This window comes from Pseudocercospora fijiensis, assembly GCF_000340215.1.
Source record: "Pseudocercospora fijiensis CIRAD86 unplaced genomic scaffold MYCFIscaffold_2, whole genome shotgun sequence".
NCBI lineage: Eukaryota > Fungi > Ascomycota > Dothideomycetes > Mycosphaerellales > Mycosphaerellaceae > Pseudocercospora > Pseudocercospora fijiensis.
This window is the reverse complement of record NW_006921533.1, coordinates 8070714-8095793: the sequence shown is the minus strand read 5'-3', so window position 1 is coordinate 8095793 and position 25080 is coordinate 8070714. Positions and strand designations below refer to the sequence as shown.

Sequence of the window (25080 nt, the reverse complement as noted above, 5' to 3'; positions counted from 1 at the left end):
CTTTATACTAATATTATTAGAAGTCTTCGATTGTAGGATAGACTAATTTAAGCTAAATACCTCGTAGTCTACCGTTAAAGGTAACTGCTAGTCGATAATACTAAACTATAACGTAATCTTAGCCCGGTCCGGCTTAATAGGGCGTAGCGCGTCGGACATTACTAGATTAGTATCCTTGCTACCGTACAAATCTCCTAGCGTTATCCTCTTAAATACCCGACCGGCTCTACTAGTCTTACTAGTAGAGGCAGAACTTGCTCTACGCTTAGGTATAGAGGGCGTAGTTTATTAGGATCTATTAGTCTCGCCCTCGGATACATCTTCCTCTTTAGTATTATTACTAGCCGGCGGGGTAAACTTGTCCCTTATAACCTTCTATATAAGGCGGTATACTAAGTAGACTATAGACCTCTAAATTTTATTATTCGGACTATTTGTATTGTCCTACGGAAGCATTCCCCTAACGTACTACTTCGGAGCCTATTTAGGATCTTTAAAGTACTATTCGGGCATTAATAGCCTACGTCTAGGTTTAGTAGGATAGGTAAGGTTGCTAGCAATAGCGTATACTGTGTTTTTCTTCTGCTTATAATACCCCTTAACGGGCTAGCGAAGCTACTTCCTATTCGACTAGTTAAATAAAAAATGTTTCTCTAGATACGGAAGGAGCCTATTTATTACTAACGTAAGAATAGGCTTGTCGATACTATATAGGTTTAGTATAATATATTTAGGGACGTCTTTACCGTTATTTAAGGCTTTAATTAGTAGCTTGTTATTATTTAGCTAGTCCTCGACATTCGTAGAGATTACTATCTCGGTAAAGGCAGTAGGCGACGAGTTTATAACTAGTATATAGTATTAGTATATAACAGGTTATACTAATTAGTAATACTTATATAGCAGAGGTTAGAGACTATAGATCGACAACGATGTATACTATCCGAGAGTAGCAGAAAAGCTAATAGAGGTAGTAAAATTCGCTATACGTTAGGGTCGGCGGAGGTAAGAATAGGAGCGGAGAGCTGCTTATACCCGCCGACCCTAACGCGAGCCGTTAGAGTTACGTTATGCAATAAGTGTCTATATATACTAGCTTAACGCTAGTCGAGCACGACGGCTAAGTTACATAGTGCGGCCTATATATAAGTTAGAATAGGGCATTAGCGAAGGAAATAATATACTATACGTACGATAGGGAGGTTAAGGGGGTACATATATATAGAACAGGTATATTAGTATAAGTTAATAGTAAATGTTAAAGAAGGCAGTAATTAGGAAAGGTAACGACCTTAAATACCTGCCTCGTAACCGGGTCGGTTAGCGAGTCGGGCCTAACTAGCTAATAAATCGACGAAGTAAGGTATCTAGCGCTTAAGTATATAATAGTTTAGTTACGCAACTAGTAACCGAAGTAATAAGGCTACAGATAATCGTTGTAGTATAAACCCCTATACGATAGACGGTTCTAGATACAGGACTAACAAGTCGCAGTAAATATAGTACTACGTAGCAAGTAATCGAAAGTTAGCGATATAAATATAAGCCTATCTATAGTAGAGTTGCGACTACGATCGCCGGCGCGAGACGCGAGTGCTAATAAGCTACGTAATATAGCTAAATTAACCGATCTATGTCCTTATAGTAACTAACAATTATTATACGATAGCGAGTAGACTAGACCCGCTATAGTACGAGGGTATAGGCTAGTAAGGCGGTTAGTCTTAGGACCCGAGAGTAGGGTATATAGATAGTTCGAGCTAACGATTAAGATAGTATGTTTTCTATAGATGCTACTAACTCTATCGGCGGCGAAAAGGCATATATTTAGCTATAACGAGTAGCAAATAAAGGTATAAAACGATCGAAATATTCTATAGATCGTATACTAGAGTAGTAGTCTAAGTAGGAGGCCGAATAAACAACCGTATATAAATCCGTAGCAACATAATATACTAGGCGTAAGGTTAAGAAGCGAGATAATAGATAACGTAATTTGCCGAACCCGCTACCGAAGTTAGTAATAGAGGATATAGAAGTTGTCTAGTAGGCTTAGCACCCGATTCGACACCGAATTAGGGCCCGAGTTAGTACTAGCAAACCCCGCGACTAGAGTAGTTCTAGTTTCTACTACTAACTAACGTCGACTTTCTACTACGCTACATATACAACTACCGCCTTCGAGAATGCTACGTACTTAACTACCTCGCGATTAATATTTAATAGGCGGTATTACCCGCGGCCTTAGCCTATCGCCGTCGATATACTACGCATTTTACGCTAGCGTCGAGAGGTTAATTTAGGAGTCTAGTTAGATTAGTAGCACGTTCCGATTACTATTATTACTAGAACGCCGAAGGACGCAAGGTTACCTATACGATCTAGTATTAATAGACGAGAAATACGAAGAAGAGTTCCCTAAGGTAGTAAAGTAGATCCGTATAGTAGAGGGACAGACTGCGTTTAGGTACCTAGTATATAAGATTTGTTCTAATTATCGCCGATAGACGAGACGAAAAACGGTACGCGTAATAATACGTAGAGTCGGCGATACTAGCGATTGCGCGGAAATTGCTATATCTACGGATACTAGACTAGCGACGCTAGAAGGATCTAGAGCGGTGCCGCCGTACCGCGTGCTAAATAATGTATAGTAGAGCATAGTTATAGTACAAGAGTAGAACGGGAAGGTAAAACCTATATATCGACTATATAAACTCGATTATCGCTAGCCTATAGTTAGAGGCCGCGCGTTAGTAGGAGTCGATAATATAGACCTCGAACGATTAGTTAAGATGCTACGGGTAGATTGTAGTTTCGAAGCTAGAGTCGACGCCTTATATTAGATAAGCGACTAACATAGATACGTTCGAATTAATAACGAGCGATAGTAGAGAGCTAGTCTATCCGATATATTAGGCAGAGGCCTATAGCTGCGATTTACAATCTATAGGCAAATTAAGGAGGCAGAACGAGCGTAAATATAAACGTAGAAAAGCAAGATAAATAATTAATTTTACTAAGTCCGATATAGAAGTCCTACTCTAATAGTAATAGGCACTAATCTATTTATTAAACAGAAGGTAAGATGCCCCGGCTACGTTAAGCACTACGCTTTAATCTTAGATATATACTAATATATAGATAGATAGATAGATATTTCATTTGCCTGTTATAGTGCCTTTCGGCCTATGCAGGTCTGTTTCTATGTATTGTTTTAGGTAGGAAACCAACTTAGTTGGTAAAAACCTCCCTCCTATCCTATTTATAAGTGTTGATCTTCCTCGTTTCCTTGTTTTCCTTCCTCTAGGGTATACTAGTATTATAGTTGTTACCCTCTAACTACCTTGCCTACTGCCCTGCCCTTCTTTCCCCCTCTTCTTCCCTCCTTCTTATCTACTCCTTAGTTTCCCTTACTAGTGCGAATTGTTGTATAAATCCCTGTTTAATAATTTACTTTACTATCCTCTTTAGGTCTTCTTTGCTCTAGATTAGCTTATCGTATTCCCTTTCTATTACTTTTAGTCTCTAATTACTTCTGCCTTCTAACTATTAAGGGCAGACTAGCAGTATATACTTAGGGTTCTAAGATTAGTAGCTATATTAGTAAGCTCTGCTTTCAATTCCTAGGACGTTTCTTCTAAATAGGTAAGATCTAAGTCTAATATGTTCAGATCTGATTTAGATAGCTAGGCTTGCCTCGGCCCTATTTAGGTCCTTATAGAGCTAGTAGTTATATTAACCAAATTTGATTAGTACCTTTAGGGTTCCTAGTCTAACTTGTGTTTTGTTCTATTCCTGCTCCTATAGGTGTCTAGTAATTGATTCTACTAGGCTTTGTTTCTTTCCCTTTAGCTTGTCTTCCTTTAGCCTTATATTTAGTCCCTAAAGCTCTTTCTCTAGCATTTCTCTTATTAAGACTCTATATTGCTCTAGGTCTTTGACTTTCTAGGGAGTTATTTATAGTCTATCTCGCCTCCTAGTCCTAATATACTAGGCTTTTATCTTGTCTAGTGCCTTTTAGATAGTCTGTTAGGCTAGGTATTCTATTGTCTTTGCTATATATTAGTGTCTTAGTCCCTTAAAGTATTATTTGACTAGTAGGATCCCTAATTCTATTTCCACTACCCTTATTAGTATAGTTTTATATACTCCTAGGATTTTCTTTAGGCTTTAGGTTTAGGACCTACTAACTAGTTGCTTAATCCTCTTTAGTGTTTTCTCCTAGGCTGTCTATATCTGTGCTCTATATAGTATTGCTAGCTTAACAATTGCTTTGTATATAACTTTAGCTTTCTTAAATGTAGCCCTCTATATAGAGGCTATAAGCCTATTAATGGATTGTATATTAGCATCTACCCTCTGCTTTGCCTTCTTTACTTATAGTCCCTAATTTAGTTTTAGATCTAGCTAGATCCCTAGTACCCTAAGCTCTGTTAATAGTTGGGTTTCAAAGCCTTAGATAGTAATTGATTGCTTTATATTGTAGGTTGATTTAGCCTTACTAAAGTAGATAAGCTAGTACTTTTCTAGGGCGAATTTTGCTCTATGCCTCCTTGCCTATTTTTTATACTCCTAGTACTTCTCTTCTAGGATTTTATAGTTGGTTTCTATTATCTTAGACTAGGCTAGGATGTTTGTATTATCTATAAACCCTAATACTAATGTGTTTTTTAATTCTAGGAGTAGGAGTACGTCTACTATAAAGATAAGGAAGAGGATTAGGGAGAGTGTTAATCCTTAGGGGATTCCCTTTTTAGTTAGCATTAGGTCTAATTTGAATTTGCCTAGAATAAGCTATATTGATCTTTCCTATAGGAAGGACTAGATAAATTGGACTATCTAGTTTAGTATAGCTTTCTGTTTAAGTATATATAGGAGCCTTTTATAGGAGACATTGTTAAAGGCTCCTAAGATATTAAGGGAGAGGAGGGTTACTACCTAGTTTTAACTATAGTACTAGATATGCTTGATCTGTTCTATAATTAGTTCTATAGCTATTAGTATTAACCTCTTCTTTCTTCCTCCTATCTAGCCTTTAGGAAGGATGTTCCTTTCCTCGGTAAAGGTTGTTAGCCTTTTAGCGACAATTTTTTCTAGCACCTTGCCTATTATATTAAGTAGGGCTATTAGTCTATAGGCCTTGAGCTATATATAGTCTTCCTTCTAAGGCTTCCTTAGCACTACTGTTAGGGACTTCCTAAATAGTCTTAGGTAGTGTCCTAGTGCTAGGCTTTGTAAAAAGATATTAGCTAGTACTAGGGCTAGCCCCTTCCTATATACTTTTAGAAGTTTATTGTGGATCTTGTCTTCTCCTAGTGCCTTATTGCCTAGAATTTTCTTTAGGATCCTTTTAATAGTTTCGGGTTTGACCTAGGTGTCTCTTAGTATACCTAGTAGTAGAGTCTCTTATTCTTTCTCCTTTATATCTAATAGGTCTACTTATACTTTTCTATAGAAGAAGTATTAGCCTAGGGCTCTTACTTTCCCTTCTATTATAGTCTATATTTGTCCTTATTAGTCTATAATGTCCGGGAATTGTAGTAGCATATCCTTATCCTATTTAGGTCTCCTTGCCTATTTAGCTATCCTCTATATCTCCTCTAGTTTCTTTATAATTATTCCTATTATAGATCTCTATTCTTGTATCTTGTCTTTCTTAATCTAGATCTTCTTTTCCTAGTAGGCTTTATTATAGTTGTCCTATACTTCCTAGGTATAGGTTTATGTCTACTGCCTCCTAGCCTTCCTTACTGCTTTAACCTTCTTTATATACTTACTAGTCTAGTATAGTTGCTAGTATAGTAAATGTTTCTTTACTAGGGTATGCTTTCTAGCTACCTGTTTTAGGATTCCTATTAGTTCTTCTACTGCCTTATTAATATCCTCTAGCCTTAGTAGGTACTTTGTTAAGAGTTCCTCTAGTTTTGGGTCCCTTTCTAGTTCCTCCCTAATCCTACCCTATTAGGCACCTTTCTAGTTAAGCTTCTCCTCTAGTTCCCTTTCCTAATTAGCTTAGATATTTAGCTCAATCTGTACCGGGAAGTAGTCTAATGATTCTTCTAGTTCCTAGTTGACCCTGTATCTTGTAATCCTGTTCCTAATCTAATGTAATACAAAGTATAGGTCTAGTGTACTGCTGCTTCCTCTTGCCTCCTAAGTAATTAGTCCCTTTAGGGTAACAATTTCTATTCCTTCCCTCTCTAATATATCAATTAGTCTTCCTACTAGGAAGTAGTAAGCTAGGGTAAAGTCTAAGCCCTAGAGGGGGTAGTAGAGGTTGAAATCCCTAAGTAGGATTTAGTAGGTATTCCCCTAGATAACCCTAGGTAGTCTTTCTAGGGTTTTCAGTTAGGTACTGCTTCTTAAGTCTAGTAGTAGGTTGTATATATAGTAGACTTAGAGTGTACCTTAGGATGTCTCTACTTAAACTAATGTTAGGTCCCTATCCTCCTATAGTATAGCCTGCTAGGTTTCTGTATCTATCTCCTTGCTAATATAGATGTATATCCTTAGGGCTCCCTAGTTATAGATAATTAGGTAGTATCTTGGGTCTTTAACTGTTGCTAGTCTCTTTGTATATAGGTTAAGCTAGGACTCTTAGATTGCTATAATATAATGTTCTTTTAGGTTTAGTACTTAAAGGAAGCTCCTCTATACCTTGTCTTTACTCTTATTAATATTGTACTATATAATGTTTAGTAATGTTGCAATGTTTATTAGGTTTTATCTATATTATTTCCCTATAAGTTTTCCTTTAGTCTTCCCTTACTTTAGACCAACATTTGACTAAGCTTTGTCTGCCCTGCTTCCTTTCCTATAATGTTAAGGTATCTTAGTCTCCCTAGTTACTAGTGACTCTCTTGTGCTAGTAAGGCCCTAAATGTGAATCCATTATCTTATCTAGACCTCTTTTATAGCACTTAGCTAGGTTGCTTCTATACCTAGCTGCCCTAGCTTATTGTATATCTTTTTAGGGTATTGATTCTAGCTTCCTTTACCTTCCTAGCTGCCTATATTCTTACTAGGCATTCCTTCGCCTAAGAGGGGTATCTTTTAGTATAGTATATATATCTTGCTTCTCCCTTGTATACTTTACATTCTTTAACCTAGTAATCCCCTATATAATAGGAGCAGGTATTAGTTGTCTTTATATACTTAGCTACTAAGTGTCTATAGTATTGATATTTAAAGTACTACATTATCCTATAGTTGCTTCTATATATCTCTGTTTCTAATCTTTTAAAGTCCTAGAACAACCCCTAGTCTAGCACTATGTTAGCTTGCTCTATACTCCCTACCTAGATAATTAGGGAAGACTGCTTCTTAGTCTCTTCGATTTTCCTTTTAATCTATACTACTTTTGTAATCTTTAGGCCTAGGTATATAGCTTAGTTTTGTCTTTATAGGCTCTTAATATCCTGTTCTTCCTTAAAGCTTCTTGTTATACTATAGGCTATAATTATAAATTGCTGTTAGGAGACCTTTGCTATTTTCCCTATCTTAGTTGTCTATTCTTTTTATGTTTCTAGCTTCTTTTTGTCCTGCTCTTGTGCTATAAATAGCTTAATTACCCCTTTTCCTTCGTTCTTAGCCCTAATTACCTCTTTAACTGCAATTCTCTCTATAATCTCTTTCCCTATAAGTCCTTAGATTTCCTTTTGCTCCTATAGGTCCGTAATATAGACTCTAACTACCGTCCTCGGGGGTTTTAGCGCCTCCTAACTAGCTACTACTACCTAGGTGCGGTAGTTTAGGCTTGTCTCCTATTGTTTCTTCGTAATCTTTGCTACAACTATATTAGCTACCTTTATAATTACGTAGCTTGCCTAGTTGTAGATTGCTTTCAGTCCTCTAAGGAGTTCTAAGATTATTATCCTATATGCCCTCTTAGGGGTTCTTCTATCTTCCGCCTTTAGTACCTCCTCTGCCCTAGTATATAGTGCTTTCTATTCGTCCTCCCTTCCTTCTTAACTGTCTTCCCTTCGTCTCTAGTTATTCGCTGCTATTTCTTCTCTTAGGCAATTTATACTAATATATAGTAAGCATATTACGTATAGTAGTCTTAAGCGCCGCGATCTCTTCCTTTATCTATTTAATCTCGGCCTATATTTAAGTACCCTAATTGCGCTATAGCGATAGCGGACTCGGGGTAGCGCGATAATTAAGGAAAGGCTAAATCGGCTACGACTAGCAGTCGTTAGGCTAGGGTAGATTATATACCTCTAGCTAATCTATTTCGAATTACATCTATCGAGTATAGGGCCTCTACGGTGTTATTAACCTCGAATTAGCTAAATACGCCGATAGAGATAGTTCTAACTAACCCGTAATACTACGAGGCGGCTTCGAAGGTATATATTCGACCTAGCGGATTAGCTAACGCTAATTAATTTACCGATAAAGAATATATATCTATATATACCGTAGTAGCGACCGAGCGAGGAATAAATAGTCTAAATACGCCGATTGCTTTAGTATAATGTCGATAGTGTTGCTATATACCGTCGGTATAGACTAGAATAATTACCGCTAGACTAATAATAGCACTAGATTAATAGTTCCCGAATCCGACTCGCGACCGAATCGGGCTAGCGTCGATAAGATACGAAAATAGCGAACAGTCTATAGGCTACGATTATGCTTTAGCGTTAGCGGGGCATATCCGATAGGACTAATAAGCGATTATAGATAGCGACTCGGGTAGTCTATATAGGAGTAGAAGATAAAACCGCAATTTAATACCCCCCTTTTCGAAGAGTAAACAAGCACGAAGACGCGTATAGTCTAATATATACTACGTTAGATTCGCAATAATACTACTACTCGTTATAATATACTTAGGATAGGTCGCAACTACGAAGAAGATAAATATAGAACTAAGTCGTTATCTAACTCGATAGAGTCGGATAGGGATACTAGATTCGAAGAAGAAAACAGAGAGGAGACTCGTTTATATATAGCGACTAGTATTAGATCGAAATTTATAAAGGTAACGTATACTAGAGTACGGCGATAGAGGACTAACGTAACTAGTATAAGGGCAAGAATAGCAAAGATCCGGTAAGGCTAAAACGGAAGTACGGCGACGATAGGGCAGATTAGAGCGACGATATAAAGCTATTAAAACGACGTAAGAAGCGAGACAAAGGCTTAACGACTTCTAGTAAAGAACGTTTAAATCGAAAGAAGGGCTTACTTAAAGTAAGGGAGCAAATCTTATATAACGAGACGCGTTATAAACTATTCGCTATTACGTTAACTAGGGCTAGAGGATATAAGACGATGTTTCCTACTATTTAAACCCTAGTATAGGTAGACGAAACAATTAAGGAGGTATATAGTAAAAACTACGATCGATTACTAGCTTTACGTATAATAGTGCTATAGCCGGATAGCTATATACCGTCGAGAGACGTAGTCTAAGCAGTCGGTAGAGATCCTAATATAATAGCATCGAGACTAATATTAGAATAGTTACGAGAAGCTATACGAAAGGAGCGAGGCTATATTAATACCTATATCCGATCGACCTTAATAAACTAAGTACCGATCGCAATAACTAATACTCTAAAAAGGATAGTATACGCTAAGAGGATACTCGATAACTAAATCTTCGAGTACTATAACGAGAAACTAGTAAAACCCTCTCTTAAATAGTATAGTTACTAGATAATAGCTAACGGTCGATATATACTACGCGCTACCTTAGTAAGCTTATATACAAATGTCGAGCGGGTATACTACTCCGGTAGGATCGGCGAGGCTAGAAGACACATATTAAATAGTACTACTATAAAGTTACCCCTTTTATAATATTATCTACCGCTACGGTACTTAGTAGAATACTAACCGGATAGTCGATAGAGTCGTATTTAACTAAAGTTAGAGGTAAAGCGATCTAGCTAGCCTTAGATTATAAGTTAATATACTAGCCGTTCCTAGATCGGATAACTACGTAGAATGCGACGGATTAATCTACTCGTAACCTTCGGTTATCGAAAGCGTAGAAGATATATATACAGTATATAGGCAGAGTATAGGATACCCCTAAATTATTAGTAAATAACTTCGAGAGCGTACGTAACGATATCGATATACTTATAGCAATCGACGTCGTTTTAGATTCCGACGATAAAGGCGGATCGATCGAGCGCTATAGTAAGAGTAGTCTACGAGCGCCGTATTTCTCTTACCTACTAATATAATCGATAGGTCCTAAAGCGTCTACCGGGTAACAATTAAGTAAACAACTTAAAGCCGGCGATAATATAATAGATAAGTTAGCGGAGGCAGAGGCCCTACCTAAGAAAAACGATATTAGACTACCTATACTATAGAGTAGTTTCTAAGCGATAGATTAGGAGCCGACGGAGGCTACTAATCCGTTTACTTCGGTACGAGGAGGCAACGGTATAAGTATAACCGAGACAATAGAATATAATAGAACTAAAGACAATTAATATAAAAGGTATAGATATACCGCGGTAATAATAATAGGGAAGGATTACGCGCTAATTACTATAAGAACAGTAGGTATTCTAACTAGTCTTATATAATAGACAAGACTTTATTCGCGGCGGTAAGTAATCGCGTTAGGGATATATTAGGGCTAGAAAAGGGGGAGTAGATATAGTAGGCGGATATAGAGGCGGACGGCGGCAAAGTTAAGGAGATAGTATTTAACGAGGAGACGTAGGATCGAAGAATTAGGAGATATATAGTAAAAGAGAAGAAGAAGTCGAAAGGAAACAAACGAAAGAAGGTAGAGGTATATCGCTTTAATATAGCCGTAGAGGACGAATAGAATACATTCTTATTAACCGTAATAAATAGATGCCCTATATAATATAACGAAATCTATTAATACTATACGAGTCGGTCGCTAAGTCGGTACTAACTTAGTATACGTAGTAGACGTATATAAATAATAGTAGTTACCCGAGTATACGTATAAACGTTAGATATTAGTAGAAGTAATAATCGTATAATATACAGATCCGATAGAAAATATAATTCAAATACTAGTACTAGCACCTACGACGACTTAAGCCTAACTCGATATACGAGTCGGACGGTAAAGAATAAAATTCTAACTACGATTAGATTTGCTAGAATTTCTAGATCGCGACGATCCTATTAGACAAGATCTTTAACGTACGATCCTAAGGATCCTAAGGATCCTAAGCGATCCTATCGATAGGATCGTCGCGATTAGTAAAAAAGTTTCCGTAACGTAGTAAATACTAGTATTATCTATAACTCTATAATAAAGATTATAGGATAATAGGTAGACTATCTTTAAGGTATAGTAGCGCTTCTTCGACTAGCTAGATTTAAAAGCGCTCGCTATTAATTAAACCTTACTACCTTAGTATACGTACGTATATAGTATATAGCCGTATATAGTAAATACTAGTAGGATTAACTACCTTACTTCTCGCTTAGTATATTAGTACTAGATACAAGCTATTTCTTTAGGTAACTATCTATACTTACGCTAACTAGTCTTCTAATTATAGGTAGTCTTATTAATAAATACTAATCGATTAACCGGCTACTTTATATATCTAATAACCTATAACGCTTAAAGTAATAGGTTTCCTTCCTTCGCCTTAATCTACTACCTTCTACGAGTCTAACCCTATATCTTCTTTAGTACTATATAGAGTATACTCGGCTTTAAATTAATACCCTTACTACCTTTATTAACTAGCTAAAGTCGTAGAAACTCGTTTTAATAAGAGATTAGATTATTTTAAAGAAAAAGGTATACGGTTTATCGTAAAGAAGGTTAAAAAGCTACTCTTCTTCTACCGCTAGCAAAAGCCTTCTACTACCCTTCTTAGTACTATAATTAGGTAGATATAACTCTCTAAATAGGCGCTATTTAACCTAATAGCGATATACTAACCTTATAGTTATTAGGACTCGAGTCTCGGCAATTCTCTACTTAGAAGTATAGCCCTTAGCGAAAGAGGACTTTAGAACCTTCTATAGGCTACTATCGATTTTAGTAAGACGTATAGTATACGTGATAATACCTAAGAAGGGTCTATACTACTAGAAAACCGTCGATACGATATCTATAGGATAGTAGAGGATTCTATATATAAAACAGAGGACCAAAGGCTAAGAAACTACTAAAAAAGCGGTGTAGTTCCTCTCTCGGAGGTAGACGCCTTGGCCGCACAACCAGCACCAAGATACCCATTTTTTACGAGTAAGCCGACAGACGCACCGGCCAAGGTTGGCAGCCAATCCACATCTAAAGAATATTGCATAGCTTTGGCGTATGGTACGGATCTGCACTCCTCATCTCCACGAGAGCTGTTCCATGTTCAACATGGATGCATTGACAACATATGCGCTGGGAAGCGATACTGTAGCATGATGAGGTGTGATAGCTGCTGGCAGGTACTGTAGCGAGCTCGGCCGACAACAAGCAGATCCGCAAGGGTATGTAGGTGTAGAGCCTCAACGCTGACGATCTTGACAGCTACCTCGAAGCTCGCAAGCAGCAGCCTCTACCTTATGGTATGCTTGGGGAGCACTGTACGGCGCTGCTGGCAAGACCGTGATATAGCTGTCATCGTCCACTCGAAGGTGAGAGTTACTAAAAACGCGACGAGCCTGGCGCTGGCAGCTGCCTTGGCCAGTACGCAAATCCATCGGCAATTATCACAAGGTGTTCTTGACATGATGTGAATAAGACAGCAATCTTGCGAGCGCGAAATGCGAGACAAAACAGGCCAAATCATGGTCTTGTGGAGACATCTAATTATCGTCTTGGGTGTATCGCGACTTCAAACCCCTTGCTACAAAGAACTTCTGTCGCGATTGCTCCTGGAAAACGATGAATACAATTGGGAATCGAAGCATACCGTATCTCACCCTGCTACATAGCCCGTCGGATCAAGCCAAAAACGCCAAATACCACCGAACACCTTCGCTTCATGCACATTACCCGTGAAGGCACCCCCTCTAGTCGGGCCTAAAACGGCCAACCTTTGCTCAACATACTGTCGCCCTCCTCAAATCATCCCAAGTACGGCCGCTCCAACTGCGCCCATGGCACCGGCCATCAAGAATTGTGGAGCTGGAGTTGCAGCAGCCACACCCTCCGAATCTCTCGTCCTGTCTCCGGTTTGCCTTGCACTTGATGACTCTCCTGAGTCTCCTCCGGTGGCACTCAGGTTGATGACAACTGGTCCTGTCACGCCTGCTGAGTTCAAAGCGTTGGCAAGGGATGTCACTGCCGGTGGCAGTGTCGTTTGCGAAAGGTAAGATGTGATGGCGTTTTCGATGTTAGCAGCACCGCCTGGTCGGTCGTCGGGTGAAGCGTCTGCTGCTACCAAACTGCCTGCTGAGAGTAACAGGAGTGTCGCGATTGTGGTACGCATGATGACGAGTCTTCCAAGCTTCCGACTTTTGCTTTCGGTGTTCGTTGATATGATGCGTTGATGGTGCAGTCGACAGCGGAGCCACAAGGAAATTTGCGAAAGGAAGAAGAGCGCGAGAAGCGAAGAGCAGAGATTTCACATCTTCAAGATATGCTTTCCTTGGAATGTCGCATTATCCCATTCTCTCATGAAACTTTTCCTACCGCAGATGACTACTGACTACTGACTACAAACCTAGGATGAACCATACACTACAATACAACTTCAGCCCAACTCGTCCGCGATTGTTCACAGTCCTGACGATCGCTGTGTCGTAATTCGAGGCACTGACCGTTAATGATTATGCTCTCATACGTTTTAAGACCAGGGTGTCTGTGTCAGGTGTTTCGGATTTCAATGGCGAGAAAGAAATGGAGGTTTTCTAGAAATCATTGCGTTCGCCTTTTCAGACAAGGTATCAGTGGGGGACTGGGAGTGTCTTAAGTTGGCTGTTGCTTTTTTTGTGGAAGAGAATTGAAGTTATAAGAGTCTTGGCAAAGGCAAGTGAAGGGCAACAGGTACGAAGTTATGGTTATGAAGACTGACTCGTGCGTGTGCTAAATACGTCACAGTGTTGCCTTCATGTTGAGACGACGACATCCTTGTGTGGACGAGATGACACATGAGGAGCGATCCGAACTTTGAAGCTGAATTTGTCGTCGACTCTGTTGTTCTTCCACAGCACCGCTATCCAAGACTCTTTGGCCACCGTAAACACACAAAGCTCGTCCATGGGGTCTTCGGAAGAAGGGCGCTCTCCTTTTCTCATTGTCCGCTTGCGATGCCTCCTGCACGAGCGAAACAAGAAATCTACCTACCTTCGACATCAAGTGAGCGCTAAAGTGTGCCACATTAAAAAGCATCAATCTCTGAAGTGTGTCCATGAATTTATCTTTAGCTCTAACCTAAGATCTCTCGAGCCAGAATTGACATGCACAAATTCAACGCCGTTTTAAAGGATTGTTTGGACAAAGAGCGGGCCCAAGTCTTCCAAACTAGACTACGTCTTGCTAATACTTGCTTCCGAATTTGAGAGAGTTGAATGCAAGATCCTTAAACAGCCTTTGAAGTGGCTCAGGCGAATCTGTGTCTCAATGCTCTCGGTCCCGCGAGAATTGATGTCTAGAAGCTGTAAAAACCGCAAGCTCGCCCACCTCGTCTTTCACATCAACCCCTCCAGCTTCGGCACAGCCATCATACTCGCCATCATGTCTGACGTGCAGCAAGCACTTGCGCAACTGGACTTCCATGCCAGGATGGAATACGTTCCGATCGATGCCGGTATCAATGACTCAGTACTCGACGCCATCAACAGGGCAGAAGATGCATCACTCCATGGGGATTTAGTCGCGCTCGAGGTCGCCATGCTCGAGCTTTCGACACTCCATGGAGCGGAAAACTACCTTAAGGCACCTGGGAGATCTCTCCACTTTGCGATTGAGCATCAGCACGCTGAAGCCGTCACATTCCTCCTTTCTAGAAAAGTGAAGATAGTGGAAGAGCACATTAAGATCGCAACATACACTCAAAATACCGAAATCCTCGAGATTCTATTGACTTATGGCTGGGCTATCAACTCGAAGTTAGGACCTGCGTATCCATCCGCTATGGCATAAGGTTTTGCACCTTCATTTAACGAACTTGGGCTTTGCATCTAACATCATCACGTAGGATGGTTGTATCGGACTACAACTTGACACTATGGTTTCTAGACCATGGTGCAGACCCCAACACAGTCTGTGATCTTGACCTGACCCCACTTTCTGTAGCTGTTCAGAGCGCGCCCATGGATGTAATCAAACTCCTCTTCAGCCGTGGAGGCTCGATTTCATTCGGCCAACTGCTTCATTACGCCGCTCGAAGGGACATGCAAGATCAGGACGAGGTTGTCCAGCTGATTCTGGACAAGAAGCCTCCGATCAATAACGTCATGTACCAGGGTTTAGAGTGTTATTTCTTGCAAAGAGCTTTCGGCCTAGGTACACCTTTGCACGAAGCTGTGGAGCGCGGAAAACTCGACATTGCAAGGATTTTACTTGATTACGGGGCAAACCCGCTGATTAGAGATTCTCTTGGGAAGACCGCACGAGACAGAGCAATGAAACTCCAGACTGAGGTGCGGGACGCTATGATTGAACTCTTGGATTCGTATGCTGCGTTTGCCAGTGATGAATCTCCCCAATTTACGGACGATCGCCGAGCAACAGGGTGGGGCTGATGGAACTATTAAATATACGTAGGCGTAGCTGGATAAGTTCTATCGTACTTATCAATAAGGCCATTTCAAAAGCATTCCAAAGCACAATCAAAGCAAAATCACCCCTCTACCCGCCTCCAATTCAATTCAACTCAAAATCCCCGTCCCTCTGACTCTGGCCCTAAGATCATCTCTCAGCTGCGCATCTTGCTGCCGCATTCCACGAATCCGAACCCAATCTGCTTTGTTCGGATAGTCTCTTTCCTTCCATTGCGCATTGACTCTCTTGGCAAGCTCTTGATCAGACAAGTGAGAGAGTGTGAAATTTGGATAGAGGGCCTTGATGATCTTCGCGCACGAGATTCCGTTGGTGTTGAAGGGGCCGTTGGGACGACGGAGCTCGTTGATCAGGCTGCGGAGTTCTGTGGTCCAGGTGCCTGGTGGGGCGCGGGAGGAAGAGGGGTTGGTGGTGATGGTGCTAGTGGCATCGCCCTCGTCGGGTTCGGAGTCGATAATGTCTGGATCTGACTGAGATATGTTTAGGGTAGGTTGAGGAGCGTCTTCTTCGTCCTCGATCGTGATCGGGTCGGTTTGAGAGCCATGCTGAGATCCTTTAGCCTCTAACTTGAGATTGACTTGTTGAGTATAGAGAGAATTGGCTGTGGTCGGACTAGCGAGTTGATGATCTCGCTTTATGCGTTTCCGGACCCGGGCGGTGTCTTGATTGTTCTCAGGTTGACCCATCATCACGCTATCTTCGTCAAAATCCTGCCGCCTTTTGTACCTTTCGAAGACTGAGTCTTGGCGAGCGCCTGTCCCAAGCTGCTGAGTTTCGCCAATGACCTTGTCAACGTTGACGTCTTCCTCACGTTCTGCCGAGGTGGACAATTTCGTACTGGCTTCGTTAAGCGTTGGAAGTCGGAACAAGTCACGGTGGTGAGCATTCTCAAAGTCCTCTTTCTCTACCCATCTCGAGCCGCCGCAATCATCGTCAAATGGCAAGCGTTGGAGTGGCACTGCCGGAAGTCCAAGTGCGACGGCTTGGTTGGCGTCGAGCTCAAGGATACTTGGGTCCAAATGGCGACTAGAGTACACTTGAGGCGCTGGGTACTCGGGCATGTCGATGTCGTTTAGAGCGTGGCTGTCCGAATCCATGATGTCTCAGCAATGTAAGTGTAGTATTGTAGGTGGATGTTGAAGTGCTGGATGACGTTTGGATGTGGTGTAGGCAGGTAGATGTTGAAGCGCTGGATGTTGTTTGGATGTGGCGTGGAAGATGTTGCATTGCAGATTGGAAAGTGGTCGAAGTCAAGTCATTCTTACCCGCATGGCATGTGTCAGGAGGCCAACTCAACGCTTCACATGCAAGTTCCGATACTCACATGCATGCTTCGTTCACACGTGCAAGCTGTGCTCACATGTTAGCCCTAGGTGGGTGTGAGTGTGAGTGTGAGTGTGAATTTGTGCCAAGTATTGGGTACAAATGCTTGCGATGGCAATACGTCCCGAGACGATTCAGCATTCCAAACGATCATCGAATAATGATTGACGGGAGTATAGTGTGATATGCGACTGTATAGGTTGTTAGCGTTGTTTTGTGGTTTCCCATTTTCTAGAGCACAAGCCGTCGTCTAATATCTAAGCGTGTGCAGTTTGCTGCTGCATTGTAGCGGTGGCAGAGCGCTTGTGTCACTTTCCAGTGGGTTCGTGATGCGAAGAGAAGGCGCCCATGAGGCGTGAGACTTTCGGGATGTACTCAGAGAGAACGACGTGTGGAAGATTGGGTTTGGTGCGTTGCATAGCCAGACGCTATCGCTCTTGGAAAGCAGAGAGAAGGTCCTTCTCGTGGCCGGCATGCGCCTCAGTCCCAGTCGCTATCGTCGTCATCATCTTTCTTCTTCGTGCTCTGATATATGCCTCTCCTCGGCACCTCTTCAGCATCCTCCTCCTTCTTCTTGAGACGCGAGTCGTTGTGCTGCAGTGCTCCCAGGCCAAGCAGTATCTTTTCCATGTCCGCTATGGACGTTTTGACGCCATTGAGCTCTTTCAAGGTCACCAACTGCCTCTTGATCTCACCATCCTTGTATGCCAGCACAGTCGGTGTGTTGCGATCGGGATATCCTTCTATGCAGAGATTGGCCTGCATCTGGCAGAATTTGATATCGCCAAACTTCCTGGCCAAGTCTCGCCACAGCTCAATCATGAGCTGAGACTCTGGATTTGTGCCAGTTGATGAGGTGAGCAAGACAAGCACGAAGGCCTTGCTCGACTCCTCGGTGACTTCCTTCGAATACTCTGGTTTCTGCACTGGATAGACCTGGTTGTAGACGCTCGCTTGCTGTAGTGTCGCCAGTTCATTCAGCCTTTTCTGCCGATACTGGTCGAGGAATGCTTCATCTTCGTCATCCTCCAGCTCGTCCAGCTCATCCAGGTCCTTTCCCTCTAATCTGTGCTCATGTGCCAGCTCGCGTGCCTGGACTAAGGCCTCCTCTATGGCAGGTGTCGGCGACGGTGGTTTCTCTGGTATGACACCATGTTTCCGCAAGATGTCGTTCCTGAGGACCGAGACTCAGTATTGGTGAACCATTCTAGCTTGCGCGACGCAACACTGTACCATTTTGGCAGAGAAGTGACTGAGGATTATTACCATTCTGTGTCGGCGTTCGGATCGTCCACAGGGACGTTGACTGGCATGTCCATATTCATTGTATTGGGTGTGGGTTAGGGTGAGGAGAGTGTGCACTCTTTTACGTGTCGTTGTAGGCAGTGACTTTGGTTCAGATTGACTTTCGGAGCCGCATGCCAAGCCTCCCTCCCGCAACGTCGCTGTTTCCCCAGAGCCAGCGTTTGGTAGTTCTAGCAGCAGTTCTATGAATTATATCTCGGCGATGCACTGGTAAAGGAGAAATCAACATCCCTCCCAACATGGCCATGGCGCAATACAAAAAGGACGAAGACGACGCGGGAATCGTGAAGGTCGACAGGACTTCCGTCTTCCAAGAAGGTGAGCTGCTCCCCGACCCGAATGCTATGCCAGCTATCCCTATTTCCGCCTTGATTTCTGACTATATCCATTTCTCCATACAGCCCGAGTCTTCAACACATCGCCCGTGTCGCCTCGAAGATGTCGAATCCTCCTTACCAAAATCGCACTCCTCCTCTTCACCGGCGAGAAGTTCCCAACCAACGAAGCCACCACCCTTTTCTTCGCCATCTCTAAGCTGTTCCAGAACAAAGATGCCTCCCTCCGACAGATGGTATATCTGGTCATCAAGGAGCTGGCCAACACCGCCGAAGATGTCATCATGGTCACGAGCAGTATCATGAAGGATACCGCGGTAGGGAGCGATGTTGTCTACCGAGCGAATGCCATTCGAGCGCTATGCCGCATAATCGACGCCAGTACCGTCCAAGCAATTGAGCGCAATATCAAGACTGCTATTGTGGACAAGACGCCTTCAGTCTCCTCCGCAGCACTGGTCAGCTCCTACCACCTACTACCAATCGCCAGGGATATCGTCCGGAGATGGCAGAGCGAGACACAGGAGGCTGCCAGCTCAGCTAAATCCTCAGGAGGATTTATGGGCTTTGGAGGCTCAGCACACAACCTAGCTGCTGCGAACACAAACTACATGACACAATACCATGCAATTGGTCTGCTTTATCAGATGCGCTCGCACGATCGCATGGCTTTGGTCAAGATGGTGCAGCAGTATAGTGCGGCTGGTGTGGTCAAGAGCCCAGCTGGCCGAGTCATGCTTGTGCGACTGGCAGCCAAGCTTGCGGAGGACGACCCGAGTTTGAGAAAGCCAATGATGAAGTTGCTGGATGAATGGCTGCGGGACAAGAGCGAGATGGTCAACTTTGAAGCCGCCAAGGCCATCTGCGATATGTCCGACCTCACAGATGCCGAGATTGGCCAAGCGATCCACGTCCTGCAGCTCTTCCTCACATCTCCACGAGCAGTCACCAAATTCGCCGCCATTCGAATCCTCCACCAATTCGCCTCGTTCAAGCCAGACGCAGTACGACAATGTAACCCAGACATCGAATCCCTCATCTCCAACTCAAACCGCTCAATTGCAACCTTTGCCATCACTACTCTTCTCAAGACTGGAAATGAGTCCTCGGTCGACCGCCTCATGACCCAGATCAGCACTTTCATGTCCGAGATCACCGACGAGTTCAAAGTCACCATAGTCGAGGCCATCCGAACTCTGTGCTTGAAGTTCCCCTCCAAGCAAGCACGTATGCTGGCTTTTTTGTCTGGAATCTTGCGCGAGGAGGGTGGCTACGACTTCAAGCGTGCAGTCGTTGAGAGCATCTTCGATCTGATCAAGTTCGTCCCAGAAAGCAAAGAAGAAGCTCTTGCGCATCTCTGCGAGTTCATTGAGGACTGCGAGTTTACGAAGCTTGCCGTCCGAATATTGCACGTGCTGGGAATGGAAGGACCAAAGACCATGCAGCCAACCAAGTACATCCGATACATCTACAACCGAGTCGTGCTGGAGAATGCGATCGTGAGAGCTGCTGCTGTTACTGCATTGGCCAAGTTCGGCGTGGGTCAGAAGGATCCAGAAGTCAAGCGCAGTGTTGGCGTGCTGCTCACTCGATGTTTGGACGATACTGACGACGAAGTTCGTGACCGTGCTGCCCTCAATCTTCGCCTGATGAAGGAGGAAGATGATGAGGTCGCAGCCAAATTCGTGCGAAACGGTGAGCTGGGTCGATGTTCATGGTCTTGCCGCAGTTGACTGACATTCTCTAGACTCCATGTTCTCCCTGCCTGTCCTTGAAGACCAACTCGCGCACTACGTCAATGGTGGCAGCGCGGAGGCCTTTGCAAATCCTTTCGACTTCTCGAACGTCCCGATTGTATCACGAGAACAGTCTCTCGCCGAGGACCGACAGAAGAAGCTCACAACCGCCACGCCAACCCTCAAGGCGCCTACCGTTGGACCAAAGAAGACCGATGCATCTGCAGCACAAGTCGCCGAGACCGCCACTGCTGCCACACAGAACTATGCCTCGCAACTGCAAGCCATTCCCGAATTCTCCTCATACGGCGGCGTGCTCAAGAGCTCGCCTGTTATCGACCTTACCGAATCAGAAACCGAATATGTGGTCAGCGCCGTCAAGCACTTGTTCAAAGAGCATGTCGTGCTTCAGTTCAACATCAAGAACACTCTCGCCGACTACGTCCTCTCCGACGTCACGGTCATCTGCACACCTTCCGGCTCCGAGGAGGAAGAGGAGTCGCCGCTTGTCGATGATGGATTCATCATCCCCGCCGAGCTTCTCAAGACCGACGAGCCAGGTACCGTCTACGTGTCCTTCACAAGACCTGCAGACCAGCCCGTCGCAGCATCTTTTACCAACGTCCTCAAATTCACGCTCAAGGAAATGGATCCCTCAACAGGCGAGCCAGAGGAGGGCGGATACGAAGACGAGTATCAGGTCGAGGATCTCGAGCTCTCTGGTGCCGACTACATACTTCCTGCCTTCGCTGGCTCATTTGACAACATCTTTTCTGGCCTACCTATTGAGACCGAGGCATCTGAGACATTACAGCTGTCGAATGCCAAGGCCATTACGGATGCCGTCGAAATGCTGATCAAGACTCTTGGCATGCAGCCTCTCGAAGGCACGGAAGTCGCGCTGTCAACATCCACGCACACGCTCAAGCTTTATGGCAAGTCCGTCACCGGCGGCAAGGTTGCCAGCACGGTACGGATGGCATACAGTGCCAAGTCTGGGGTAACAGTCAAGATTACAGCAAGGAGTGAAGAAGAGGGTCTTGCACAATTGCTCGTTGGTGGTGTGGCTTGAGCTCGAAGCTGAGCGACGTTGGAAGTTGGGCGTCATGGCGTCAGGCAGGCAGCGATGATGGGAGGTACAGACTTTGCAACAGAATAGAAAAGTCGTCGAGCTTAGCGATATGGAATGGAATGGAAATGGAAAGGAATTGGTCGTTACATGTCCCATTTCTGAAATTAGAATTTCTTTTGAAAGATGGATATGTACTGCCTTCTCCGCCATTTTCGACAGCGAGGCGCCATCCACATATTATAGGTGAGCGTTCATGATGCTGATTGAGAGACTATCGATGGAGACAGACAGTGATGGAGCATCAAGAGAAGTATTCTAAGCTTGCGCTAAGCTTCGATTAGGCTTATATATATAAATCTTGCCTCTACGCAGACATCCCACGCATCAACCGTTACAGCATCAATCAGCTCGACAATGGACGTTGCATCAGCCCACCAACGCCGCCTGAGGCCCAGGATACTTCCCCTCCGGCCCATCTAAATGCGCATCAAGCACCGCACAAACCCCACTCTGAACCGCAGCAACAGCTTCCGGTAAAAGCCTCGCCAAATCCTCCGCCGTACCCGCCACACCAGCCCAAGCCTTATGACCCGACGCAGCCTTCGCAATTCCCGAATAATCCGGCGTAGGAGCGAACGAGATATTCAAAGCCTTATTGTCGACTTTCGAGCCCTCGCCATGCGGATGTACGAGTTCGAGAGATTTTCGTGGAGCGTTCCAGCCTTGGTTGTTGAGGACGATGGTTAATATGGGGATGTTGTAGCGTTGTGCGATCCAGTATACGCTTCCGGGGACGGAGAAGAGGTATGTTCCGTCGCCTACGATTTGGCAGACGAATTTGCCTTTGTTGATGCCGCCTGCTTCGAAGTCGGTTGCGAGTTTGATGCCGAGGGCGCCGCCTCCTGACCAGCCTAAACCTCCACCACCGCAATTTATGTACGAGTTTGGGATCGTGGGTCGGATTTGATCTGTGACGGTCGGTCCGTTGGTGACGGCTTCAATGGCCCAGATTGTGTCTGGCGGACACGCATCGCGGACCTGGCGAGCGAGGTATGCGGGGCCAAAAGTGCCATCATTGCCCAGCTTCGCCTGAGCAGCGATCTTCTCCAGTCGAGCGTTATAGGATGCTTGAAGTGCTGTCCATCTATCCTCGAAAATCTGTGAGCTCACAATGTCTTGCATGGTCAACTTGATGTATCCAACGATCTGCGCGATGGCTGTCTCCGAGTCGACTTTATATCTCGCGATAGCGTCAATGTAGAAGACGGGCATTTGTTGCTTGAGCGTGTCGACGTCGATGTGGAAGATTTTTGCATCCGGGCGAGGCCTGCACAGTGTGGGGATCCAAGGCACATCGCAGTCGAGAACAAGAATCGTGTCGGCGGTTCTGATGCTTTCATCGTTGCCATATCGTAGCCCGAGCGAAGCGGGATGATTGTGGGGAAAGCATAGATCGCTGCCGCCAGTCTCCAGTACTCGAAGGCCCTTCACGGTATCCGCAAGGTGCACGAGCGCATCCACGGTACGAGGATTTCGACCCGAGTAGCCTGTGATCACCAGTGGCTCTTTCGCTTCAACCAAAGCTTTGCTAACCTGCTCTAACTGTCGCGTGTTCAAGCCACCCAGCTCGACCGGTGTCCAATGCTCTTGCTTGACCGAATACGGCTCAATCTCCTCTTCCATAGCTTCTCTTGCGCCGCACAGATAGACCGGGCCTCTTGGTTCTGACACGGCAAAGCTCAAAGCTCGGTTGACGAGCTGTTTGACGTTCTTGCCTCGCTTGATCTCGCCCGTGTACCTGCAGTACTGAGCCACGATGGACTTCTGATCTGGCACATCTTGGATCCAGTGGATGTACTCTGTTCTTGACCCTCGATATTCTCCTTCGATCGTGTATGGCGAAAGACCGGCGAAGATCAGCACCGGCGCTCTTCCACAGCTCGCATTGTGAACTGCTGCACCTAGACCCTGTGTACCGACATCGACATGGATGACCACGGCTTGAGGCTTGTTTGTGAGTCTCGCGTAGCCGTCTGCCATCGACAGGGCCACCATCTCGTTCGGACATGTGATTATCTTCGGAAACTGTCCTTGCTTTTCATTTTGGCCCTTCACGATGGCTTCGATGATGGATGGATGGTCGGATCCCAGGTTGACGAAAACATGTGTGACGCCTGCCTGGTTTGACATATCAGTAGCTTGTCACGATACCGTCTGTGTCTCTTCCACTTACGTCCCACAAGGCCTCGAAGAAGGCGAACGAAGCTGTGTACATGGTTACGCTGTGGGACTGTCGCTGATTCTGGACTCTACTGGTAGCACTCGTGAACAGAAGAGAGGATGGATTGAAAAACAGTCTTTCTCACAATGGCACTTAGTCATCTCGTGCTCACCTTCCGCAAGCTGATATGGATATGCGTGCTAGCTCATCACGGCAAGCAGTGTCGGAGGCAGATGCCCCGCCCAATGCCCTCCCTTCCTTGCATTGCCGCTCTGGCCGACGGTCGATTTCCGCGAGCCCGACAGCGGCACATGCTCCGTAGGGCGAAAGTCATGCTGCGAGCATGAGGCTATGGAGAACGGCAGAAAGGCAGAAAGGCTATGGCGGTGATGATGCGGCTTTCGTGGTGGAGTGAAAGGACAAACTGGCAAGAGAAGTGCGGTGCAATGACCGTTGTTGCGACGTATCACAACATTCACCCGGGCTGCCAAGGCTACACACGAACCATTGGCCGGCTATGCGAGTGATCTGTGCACTGAGACTATGCATGTCTTCCAGACCACCCACCTCATACTTGAGTCAGCAAAGCATTCACAGTTGCAAGTGTCCATTCAGCGACCATGACAAAAATCTTCCGCCTTGTCATTCGAGCCAGCTCTACCACAAGCTACGAAGCGGTTCTGAGTTGGCGCATATGGGTCCGAGCCACCGTTCTGGTCCTTGCACTTGTACCTTGTAAGGCCCGACTCCGATCAGGCTGTAATGACTTGACCTTTTCCGCCATACTTAGCGAGACCACATAGGCGGAGAGGAGTGCGAGTGGCATTAATTTCAGCAAAGATGCGTGGATAGAAATCTCTTGAAGCTGCAGATTTGACAAAGGTATGTATGAAATCCCGCTCGCTGGCTAATGTTCTATAGGAATACTTATACCAACTAGCTATGTATATCAATTCTCAACGACCCCAATGCGCTCTGAAAACTTCATATTGACTTAAATATGAAGACACGAAGCCGATGTTGAGGTAGGCGATCTGAATTCGCGCTATCCTATAGCAGATATGTCTCAGGCGGAACTCGATATCCATTTTTCCTAACAACCCTCATCATATTTCGAAGAACGACGATAACGCGGACAACGCACCATAATTTCGAAATCTGAGCATCGCATTCTGACGATCGTATACCCCCTCGCCCGGCACTCAATCAAAAAAAAACCCCGACATCGTGTATCTCTCAAAACCAAAACCCACCCACCGACCCTAACCTTCATATATACCATCCATAAAATTCAAATCCTAAAAAAAAAAAGAAAATCCCCGCGAAACACCCCCCCCCCCCGGTTAAATCCTTTCCAATCATCTCTAACATGCTGCCTCCAACCATTGTGG

General features: G+C 44.4%; 7 protein-coding genes across 7 annotated transcripts; 4 read left to right on the top strand and 3 right to left on the bottom strand.

Annotated features, from left to right (window-relative positions):
• Positions 1 to 12393: 12393 nt before the first annotated feature.
• Positions 12394 to 13720, top strand: MYCFIDRAFT_194919 (uncharacterized protein; the record flags this gene model as incomplete). The annotated part of the gene is made up of 5 exons (XM_007925904.1): positions 12394 to 12398; positions 12500 to 12537; positions 12587 to 12606; positions 12907 to 13283; positions 13642 to 13720. The coding sequence occupies 5 exons, from the start codon at positions 12394 to 12396 to the stop codon at positions 13718 to 13720; spliced, it is 519 nt and encodes a 172-aa protein (XP_007924095.1).
• A 930-nt stretch (positions 13721 to 14650) lies between these two features.
• On the top strand, positions 14651 to 15660 carry MYCFIDRAFT_77191 (uncharacterized protein; the record flags this gene model as incomplete). Its single annotated transcript, XM_007924558.1, has 2 exons — positions 14651 to 15024; positions 15114 to 15660. The coding sequence occupies 2 exons, from the start codon at positions 14651 to 14653 to the stop codon at positions 15658 to 15660; spliced, it is 921 nt and encodes a 306-aa protein (XP_007922749.1).
• A 14-nt stretch (positions 15661 to 15674) lies between these two features.
• MYCFIDRAFT_214458 (uncharacterized protein) lies at positions 15675 to 16794 on the bottom strand (the record flags this gene model as incomplete). The annotated part of the gene is made up of 1 exon (XM_007925903.1): positions 15675 to 16794. One exon carries the CDS (start codon positions 16792 to 16794, stop codon positions 15787 to 15789), a length of 1008 nt encoding a protein of 335 aa, XP_007924094.1. The 3' UTR covers positions 15675 to 15786.
• A 1-nt stretch (position 16795) lies between these two features.
• MYCFIDRAFT_172697 (uncharacterized protein) lies at positions 16796 to 17181 on the top strand (the record flags this gene model as incomplete). Its single annotated transcript, XM_007925902.1, has 5 exons — positions 16796 to 16808; positions 16840 to 16903; positions 16930 to 16951; positions 16981 to 17040; positions 17071 to 17181. The coding sequence occupies 5 exons, from the start codon at positions 16796 to 16798 to the stop codon at positions 17179 to 17181; spliced, it is 270 nt and encodes an 89-aa protein (XP_007924093.1).
• Positions 17182 to 17217: 36 nt separating this feature from the next.
• MYCFIDRAFT_214457 (uncharacterized protein) lies at positions 17218 to 18353 on the bottom strand. The gene is made up of 2 exons (XM_007925901.1): positions 18287 to 18353; positions 17218 to 18194 (listed from the first exon to the last, which is right to left on the bottom strand). The coding sequence occupies exons 1-2, from the start codon at positions 18343 to 18345 to the stop codon at positions 17501 to 17503; spliced, it is 753 nt and encodes a 250-aa protein (XP_007924092.1). The 5' UTR covers positions 18346 to 18353; the 3' UTR covers positions 17218 to 17500.
• Positions 18354 to 18509: 156 nt separating this feature from the next.
• On the top strand, positions 18510 to 21654 carry MYCFIDRAFT_56148 (uncharacterized protein). Its single transcript, XM_007924405.1, has 3 exons — positions 18510 to 18643; positions 18727 to 20355; positions 20408 to 21654. Exons 1-3 carry the CDS (start codon positions 18565 to 18567, stop codon positions 21466 to 21468), a joined length of 2769 nt encoding a protein of 922 aa, XP_007922596.1. The 5' UTR covers positions 18510 to 18564; the 3' UTR covers positions 21469 to 21654.
• Positions 21655 to 21780: 126 nt separating this feature from the next.
• MYCFIDRAFT_210671 (uncharacterized protein) lies at positions 21781 to 23582 on the bottom strand. The gene has a single exon (XM_007925900.1). It carries the CDS (start codon positions 23521 to 23523, stop codon positions 21895 to 21897), a length of 1629 nt encoding a protein of 542 aa, XP_007924091.1. The 5' UTR covers positions 23524 to 23582; the 3' UTR covers positions 21781 to 21894.
• Between the last annotated feature and the right edge of the window lie 1498 nt (positions 23583 to 25080).